Source organism: Bison bison, unplaced genomic scaffold (assembly GCF_000754665.1).
Source record: "Bison bison bison isolate TAMUID 2011002044 unplaced genomic scaffold, Bison_UMD1.0 scf7180017862279, whole genome shotgun sequence".
In the NCBI taxonomy this organism is placed as follows: Eukaryota; Metazoa; Chordata; class Mammalia; order Artiodactyla; family Bovidae; genus Bison; species Bison bison.
The window spans coordinates 210,773-219,611 of NW_011492851.1; the positions used below are offsets into that span (position 1 = coordinate 210,773).

General features: G+C 55.6%; 1 protein-coding gene across 1 annotated transcript in view; it reads left to right on the forward strand.

Annotated features, from left to right (window-relative positions):
- The first annotated feature begins 6 nt into the window (after nt 1–6).
- SEC61A1 (Sec61 alpha 1 subunit (S. cerevisiae)) overlaps nt 7–8,839 on the forward strand; it is a 12,160-nt gene continuing 3,327 nt past the window's right edge. Inside the window, exons 1-9 of the mRNA XM_010832831.1 lie at nt 7–57; nt 197–264; nt 3,133–3,198; nt 3,295–3,373; nt 4,322–4,453; nt 6,169–6,278; nt 6,569–6,722; nt 7,445–7,605; nt 8,551–8,827. Of these exons, the coding sequence (XP_010831133.1) occupies nt 51–57; nt 197–264; nt 3,133–3,198; nt 3,295–3,373; nt 4,322–4,453; nt 6,169–6,278; nt 6,569–6,722; nt 7,445–7,605; nt 8,551–8,827 (1,054 nt within the window). The 5' untranslated portion in view covers nt 7–50. The remainder of the gene's footprint in view (nt 58–196; nt 265–3,132; nt 3,199–3,294; nt 3,374–4,321; nt 4,454–6,168; nt 6,279–6,568; nt 6,723–7,444; nt 7,606–8,550; nt 8,828–8,839) is intronic.

Here is an 8,839-nt window from a genome sequence, read left to right on the forward strand (position 1 = left end):
CCGGAGCGCGACCCAGCCGGAGCGAGACCTGGAGCCGAGCAGCCGCCGCCATGGGGAGTGAGTCCCTCGGGGCAGCACGGGCGCGGGCGGGACCCCGCTCCTCTGGCAGGGAAGCCCACCCGGCCCCTCGCCCCTACTCCCCGGGGCGGCGCGGGGCCCCCCAGCCCTGACTCTCCTCTTGTCTCTCCCCCCAAAGTCAAGTTTCTGGAAGTCATCAAGCCCTTCTGTGTCATCCTGCCCGAAATCCAGAAGCCGGAGAGGAAGGTGAGTCGGAGCAAGGCTCGGGGAGGGCGGTGAAGCGGCCCCGACGCGCCGAGTGGACGCCCCTTCCCCAGATTCTGGTCCGGGCGGCGTGCTTTCCCCCGAGCCGCGCCGGGCTTCGGTTGGAGCGTACTCTGTGGACGTCCCTCGGGTGGCCCGAACCCGAGGCTTGCGCTGCCCCGAAGAGGACCCTGGCCTGAGTGAAAGGCCTCGAGAGCCTCAGACCCTCCGGTTTGAGCTCCTCTCCCTCCTCCCGCTCCAGCGGCAGCGGATCGCCGGCTGTCCCCCTTCCTGGAGATGCGCTTTTTGTCCAGCTGCTGCAAGGAGTTGAGAGCAGTCACTTGGCTATGTGTAACTGAGTCTGCCCCTTCTCCGTGTGCCCTCACTGAACTGAGAATGAGGGCATATTGTGACCCATGTCTGTACATCAGGTCCATGAAAACCTGCTGTAAAGACATGTGGAGCTCTGTTGACTCTTTATCAAGAATTTTTGCACGTGCACAGCTTCAGGCCCAAACAGTGAGAGTTGCCAGTGTAAGCGAAGCCGTTAAACAAGGAAGAACAGCTTCATCTGGTTCTTGGGGAGAATTAGTAGGAATATGTTTTTGTCCTCACATTCTTTGCGTCTCCTCCACGGATGTGCTGGCTTTGAGGGGCTGATATGCAAAGGTGTGTATGTGTGTGTGTGTTCCCAGCACAGTAGAAAGGGCCTGGCTCTGGAGGCAGGCTCCCCGGGGATCCACCCTCACGCAGCCTCTTCATGTGTGACCTTGGCCTTGTGTGTAACTGAGTGTAGCGGGAGAGCAGTAGAAATCTGCGCGAGGTACGGCAGTGGCTCCAGAAGGGGTGAGCTGTGGAAGACATTGTGTCTGATGGCAGCCTTGAAGGCAGAAGAGAAGTGTCCTTGAAGGAAAGGAAAGGAATTCTCATGGCATCAGGAGTATGCAGTCTGCTAAGGGAGAGAAGACCAGTCGGTGGGAGGGTGTTCCGTATTGATAGAGCAAAAAGGGTGGGCAGGGAGCCAGACAGATTAGAAAATTGCTTTGGGGTAGGGTCGAGGTTGAGAGGATTCTGCCGAGAGAGTGAACTCCAGAGGTGGGGGAGGCAAAACTAGGATAAACAGTTTTTGATGTCTTGCTGCTGAATTTGGCTGCTTCCAGGAGAGGAGACTTGGTTATTTAGAATGAGGAGTCCTGTAAAACTTGTCCACTGTCTTTCCCTGTAAAGAATCGTTTCTAGCTTGTTACGTGACCCGTCAGCCTGACAGGGTGTTGCTTTCCTTGGCTGCCTCCTGATTTCCCGGTGGGAAGGGGCGCGGGGAGCATTCTCAAGAGGAAGAGTTCTGTGGATGCCCCAGCTGCACGTGGAGTGCCTCAGTGTCCGATCTCCCCACCGTGGCGCGGTTGTCCTGTCGAGCCCTGTCCACAGTGGGCGGCGCAGAGGCGCTGTAGCCCTGAGCTAACCAGAGAGCCGTGACTCCGGCTCCGTGCTCACTTAGAACAAAGCTTAAAAAGTGTCTTTAAAGAACACACTTTTGTTTCCTTACCACCTTCACTCACAAGGTGTTTCTGTGTTGAAATCTTAGTCCACAGAGTAAGTCCTGTGTTTCCTAAGCCTTTAAAGCCGTTCATCCTTGCCGTGCAGCCTGCAGGTCCTATGAGGACCTTCGGTTTCAGAGCAGAGGGGGCTTGGGCAGGTGTCTCAGCTTCCCCGATGCTACTTCTCAGTCGCCTGGAAAATGATTCTGAGTCGTCCCCTATCACCTTACACACCTGAGGAGACGTGGAAACTGGTTAAACAGACGCTACCAGTAGCTAGTGAGTCGGTTGAATGTGCCGTTCTCCCTGCTCCTCCAGTGTGTATTACATCGTCTTATCCTTAATTCCTGGAGAATACTGGAGAAAACGCAAAGAAACACGGGTTGCAGATTAGTTGACTCCAGCATAGCAGGATTTTGTCCGTTACAAAACCCTTTAAAGTGAGGAGTGACGCTCCTGTGCTGTGGGCAGGTCTGGTTTAGGGATCTCTTTCTGTTGCAGCATTTCTTTGATTGTGGTTCAGATCCTACACTGTTCATTGCTGACGGTTCAGAGCGCAGGCTTTGAGCTCAAATCCACGACAGCTGTGGGATCTGAGACAAATGTGAGAGTGAAGTTGCTCGGTTGTGCCTGACTCTCTGCGACCCCATGGACTGTAATCTATCAGGCTCCTCCGTCCATGGGATTTTCCAGGCAAGAGTACTGGAATGGGTTGCCATTCCCTTCTCCAGGGGATCTTCCCAACCCAGGGACTGAACCCGGGTCTCCCTCATTGTATGCAGAGGGAGAGGCTTTACCATCTGAGCCACCAGGGAAGTCTATTTTTCTAAAACTCAGTTTTCTTGTAAAAGCAAGGATAACATGACGTTGTGTGAAGATTAAACGAGATGATGCACATGCAGGTCTTTGCATCTGTGCCTTATCTGCAGAAAGGCTTCCCAGGTGGCTCTGTGGTAAAGAGTTTCCCTGCAACCTGGGAGACGTGAGTTTGATCCCTGGGTCAGGAAGATCCCCTGGAGGGGGAAATGGCAACCCACTCCAGTGTTCTTGCCTGGAGATTCCATGGCCAGAGGAGCCTGCCGGACTACATTCCGTGGGATCACAAAGAGTTGGCTGTGACTGAGCACGCACGCACACACGTGTGCACAGAAGGCATGCAGCACGCACACTCACATTTGGGCGTAGTGTGGAGTGTCTGCGCCTTGCTTTCCTGTGAGCAGAGCAAGGCATGGAGCGGAGCCCACTTCCGTTGCTCTGCTTGTGGCGGCCTTGCTGTCTGGGCTCGCTCTGCTCTGAAGGTAACTCGCGTCCTGGCCCGCTCTGCCCGCTGCAGATCCAGTTCAAGGAGAAGGTGCTCTGGACCGCCATCACCCTCTTCATCTTCCTGGTGTGCTGCCAGGTAGGCTGGCCTGGGGTCCGCGGGCTGGGGTCCGGGGTCTGGGTGTGGCGTGGGAGGCCGGGAGCACGTGCCTGGCTCCTCTCTGCTTGCTTCCAGATCCCCCTGTTTGGAATCATGTCTTCAGACTCAGCTGACCCTTTCTACTGGATGAGGGTGATCCTCGCCTCCAACAGAGGTAGGCTGGCCCCCTGCCCCCCGTGCTGCGTGGGCTTGACTGGCTGCCTGCAGCTATAGTACAGGCTTGGCTTTAGATGGAGTCCAGAGTGTCTGGAGAGAGTGTTCGCATGCTGTGCTAAACAGAGCCCTGGTGAGTGCTGGGTTCCGCACCCAGCATGTCACCCTGTTCAGAACTGCTTTGTATGCGGTGCAAAACCTGTAACAAGAAGGTAAGTCTGCATGGTAGAGATTTCTAAATAATGTGCGAAGACTAGAATGCTTTTGAAGCAGCTGGAATGACGGCCTGTCTTTCTCCTGTTGGATAGCATTCTTTAGAATATGCAGTTTGTGTCTCAGCTGTGTCTTGTCCGCATCTACAGGTCACGTGACGTGTCCAAAGAAGTAAATGCATAAGCAGTGTGCTGTACACTCTAAACAGTCGCCTGTTTGGGGTGAGGGGCGTTTTGAATGTTTATGCTGCTACTGCTTCTGACTGACTCGTTTTAAAAACATGGTTCACATTAAGTTGTAAATCAGTTGGAAGCATAGCTTGCTTTAGTGTGATGGAGTAGAGGTCTACTCGAAACTAGATACAGTTGTATGGCCCTCATCTCCAGGCTCTGGAAAGTATTCTAACGTCATCCTTTTTTGTTAACTGATGAAGAGTCAAACCTACCTTATCTCTGTACAACCAGCGTGAACCTGTTTTCGTGAATTTAAATGTAGCAATCGGTTTAAACGCCATGTGACTTCTAAAGAGAATGTCACCTGGCAGACTGAACAGAATGGATTGACTTGCCCTCTAACTGCTGAAATCTGGGGGCTGTTCTCTGAATGAAATGTGCTGGCAGACTGAAGCACGCTGGGCTTCTGCTGGGGCGCACAGTCCAGCGGTGTGCGGTCATTTTCTCACCAGCATCTTGCTTCTCCACACTGATGTCAGCTGTGTTTTGCCCCCCTTCCTAAGGCACGCTGATGGAGCTGGGCATCTCGCCCATCGTCACCTCCGGCCTCATCATGCAGCTCTTGGCTGGCGCCAAAATAATTGAGGTTGGTGACACCCCGAAAGACCGAGCCCTCTTCAACGGAGCCCAAAAATGTAAGTGGGATTGTAAATGATGTTCAGATGTCTGTAGTTGAGAATTTGAATTTGCTACGAAGTTTGGGTCATCAACAATTGGCTTGGGGTTTTTCAGGGGGCGGGGTTGGCTGTCTTTGGCAGGAGTCGGGGCATCATTGCTGTAATCCTCTCGGCCCTCCAGCCCTGTGTGGCCTTGTGTTGGCATGAGGGCACTTGGGACGGGCTGGAGCAGGCAGAGGAAGGGCGTCGCTGCCCAAGCCTGGAGGGCCCGCCCTCCACCATCTCCCTGTCTTTCCACTTAGAAGCAGAGCTATGCTAAGAATTCAGTTGAATGTGTGTAAAAAACCGGTGAGTGCCTTGCCAGTGGTGGTACCTGGCGGGGTGGTTTTTCTCTTGTGGGAGTTTACGAGGATTTGCTTTAGAGGAATGATGGTCTCTCAGCTTAGCTGCGTGTACCAGCTGTGCGACGCTGGGCGGCTTGTGCACCAGCTGCGCGGCGCTGGGCGGCGCGTGCACCAGCTGCGTGGCGCTGGGCAGTGAGTTGCAGCTCGTGTCCCAGTTTCTTCACCTGTAAAAATGGGGATGATGATATTTTCCAAGTAGTAAATCATAAGCGGCACTCGTAACAATGACCAGTCATCAGAATTAACCAAGTTAAGGCTGACTGTGGATTGAATAGGTATTAATCAGGAAATGATAATTACACTTTCCTACCCAGCCGTATCTCCTTCCACTCCAGCATGTTTTAAGATCTGAAGTTAGTAGGTTAAAAAGTTGAGCACGAAAGACTAATCTAGTTTAAACTTGTCAGTTTCAGACACAGAGCAGTATTTTAAAATATATATGTGCGTTATTTTTCGGAACTATAGATCAGCTGTTTTCTCTTTGGTCTTGGACTTTATAAAAAAATTTTTTTCTGCTCTTTTTTCTGCCTTAAGAATTTGGTCTTACTGAGCACTTTTAAAAAGTCAAAAAGGGACTACATATGACAGGCACTTTGGAGTAGAATGTATATATTTTGGTGGGGGGCGGCAGACTAAGCCGAAAAGCTGGAGTTGAATCCCAGTCCTGTACTGTAAGATCCATGAAGTACCGTGGAATCCAACAAAAAAGCATAGATTCCGTTGTGCATCCCGGGGGAATGTAGTGAATGATACAGGACACAAGACTGTCTGTAAAAAGGAAAGCCTCCTCTAGGAGAGCTCCGGGAGAGCTGTGTGGTGGGGGAGCAGGCTGAGCGAATTGGTGGCATGATAGGTTTTCCCTAAAATAATGCATTAAATACAAACTGGGAAGGCTCAGCTGATCGCCGAGTTGTATTCTGTGCCCTGAAGCGCGAGCCTGTTGGTGGCCTGGGCAAGTGCTCCTGGAGCCTGGGCCCAGACGATGGCCTCAGTGTGGTGTGCAGGTCGGGGTCGTCCCTGAGTTGTGTTCACGTCTGCCCTAAGAAGCTGGGTGGTGACGCTTCAGGGCTTTCCCCCGCCCTCACTGAAAGGAGATGCACGAGGCGGAGGTGGAACTAAGAGAGCCCACGAGCTTCTGTCCCGAGTTTGAGTTACCGTGCATCGCTGTCGCTTTGTCGGTGTGGTTCGAGCATTTCCTGGCTGAGCTCCCTGGGGGCAGCGTCTGTGGTCCTCACCTTTGTCCTCCTGGCGTGGAGCTGGCGTCTGGGTCACCGTGTCCTCCAGGACCGCGTGCTGGCCCTGAGCACACAGCTGTCCTTCCGTCTGCAGTGTTCGGCATGACCATCACCATCGGGCAGTCTATCGTGTACGTGATGACAGGGATGTACGGGGACCCGTCCGAGATGGGCGCCGGAGTCTGCCTGCTCATCACCATACAGGTAACGCTGGGCTGGCACCGAGGCTGAGGCACCCTCACACCTGCCCCGGCCAGACAGCAGAACTGAGGCAGGCCGAGAGAAGCTTCCTGAGAAGAGGCCCGGGCCCCGTGTTCCCTTCTGAGTTCACAGAGGAGCCTCCCATGGCAGGCGTGCCCTCTGCCTTCAGGGGTTCCCATCAGAGAAGCCAGCTCCCAAGGAAGGGCAGAGCCATGCTGTGGGAGCACCCATGCTGTGGGAGCACTCATGCGGTCTCTCTACGTGTCTGTACTTGTTTATTTTTATACTGACAGCTCTTTGTGGCTGGCCTGATTGTTCTGCTTCTGGACGAACTTCTGCAAAAGGGGTACGGCCTGGGCTCTGGGATCTCCCTGTTCATCGCCACAAACATCTGCGAGACCATCGTGTGGAAGGCGTTCAGCCCCACCACCGTGAACACCGGCCGAGGTGAGGCCCTGCGCCCGTGGCGGGTTCCGTGAGCAGCATGCGCGCCCCCGTTGCAGGGGCGAGGTGCCCGTGGGTGGGGTTCCGTGAGCAGCACGCGCGTCCCCGTTTCAGGGAAGAAGATCAGTTTTAGGTACATCGCTTCTGATTTTTCTGTGCGTGTATCTGTAAAGGTTTTGAAGATACAGGTTTTTGCTGACACCAATGTGTCAGTTGCATATTTCACCTAGAGAGCACATTGCAAACACTGGCCCCCCAGTACAGCCAGCCCCCCCTCACTCAGCACCGCCTGGCCGTCACTGCATGGGCAGGGCAGCTCTCCCAGCAGGCCTTCCCTGGTGGACACCCAGGTGCTTCCAGCCTCTGCAAGGAGCAGCTTTGTAAAAGAGTCAGGGATGTGGGTGCTCACGAGCTGAGCTCAGATCCCGGCCGCACCCTTGGCTGCCAGGATGCCCGGGGCCGCCCTGAGCTCCACTCCGGCCACCGGGATGCCCAGGGCCACCCTGAGCTACTCCGGCCACCGGGATGCCCAGGGCCGCCCTGAGCTCCACTCCGGCCACCGGGATGCCCGGGGCCTCCCTGAGCTACTCCGGCCGCCGGGATGCCCGGGGCCGCCCTGAGGTCCTCTCCGGCCACCAGCATGCTCGAGGCCGCCCTGAGCTCTGCTTCGGCCGCTAGCATGCCTGGGGCCGCCCTGAGCTGCCCCCTCTCCCCCACCGTAACAGGAATGGAGTTCGAGGGCGCCATCATCGCGCTGTTCCACCTGCTGGCCACCCGCACCGACAAGGTCCGAGCCCTGCGGGAGGCATTCTACCGCCAGAACCTCCCCAACCTCATGAACCTCATCGCCACCATCTTTGTCTTTGCGGTGGTCATCTATTTCCAGGTGCGTCCAGAACCAGCTCTGGGGAGTCAGGAGGGCCTGCATCCCCGTGCCCACACCCCAGGGTGGCGTGAAGCACGCGTACCAGTGCCACGGGCAGCCGGCTTTTGACGGAGGGGCCCCGTGGGCTCACGGGAACCTGCCCGAACTAACGAGCTGAGGCAGCTCTGACGTTTCAGGTCTTAATTCAGGAGAAGTGAGAGTAAGCACAGCCTCAGGCCTGCCGCTTACCCGGGTTTGTAGGTGCCTGTGGCTGCGGCTTCCTTGTCCTTGCGAGAGCTGTGAGCTCCTACGCGGTGAGTCTGCGTGACTTGCTTCTGGACAGGAGGCTCAGCTGCCTGTTGCTGTCCTGTGGTTGGGCTCGTATCTCGTCTTTGCTCAGTCACTCTGTCCTGACACCAGGTGTTTATGCCGCCAGGTGCTGAGGACTGAGCACGTCTGCTCCGTTAGCTGATGCTGGTTAATGACAAGCTAGCTCCTCAGGGTCTTGGGGTTTGATTGTTGAGGTTTTATTTTACATATTCTGAACTCTGTTCTAGGCACTGGGAAGTGGTTTAAAAAGAAAACAAAAACAAGTACATACAGGAAGCCCTTTTTATTTTCCAAGGGTTTCAGAGGGAAAGGTTGTATTCCTAGGAAAGTAGAGAAGCCAGGCTTTTCTGCAGTAAGTGAGGCATCCGAGAAGGGCCCTGTGGGTGTGGGGCCTCCGGGGCTGCCGTGGAAGCGGGGGACACGGCCAGCCGCTGATGGCACTTCCGGGGTGTTCCACGCTGGTGTCCCTGTAGGGCGGTGGACCTTGTTTTCTGACAGAGACCCTGCTGTGCTTGGGTGCATCTTAAGCAGCTTTTTTGGACCCTTCCGTCCATTTGCTCCTGAGTGTGGCGGGTGGGGAGGGGGCGTGGAGGCCCGAGCGCGTGGTGAGAACCTGGCTTCTGCTTGGCTCCTCAGGGCTTCCGCGTCGACCTGCCCATCAAGTCGGCCCGGTACCGGGGCCAGTACAACACCTACCCCATCAAGCTCTTCTACACGTCCAACATCCCCATCATCCTGCAGTCCGCCCTCGTGTCCAACCTGTACGTCATCTCCCAGATGCTGTCCGCCCGCTTCAGTGGCAACCTGCTGGTCAGCCTGCTGGGCACCTGGTCTGTAAGTGCGGCGGCCCGGGAGCCCGTGAGGGGCCGGACGCGGGGTGAGGCTGTGGCTGGGCCGTGCGGCGCCGTGGGCCGTGCTCACGGCC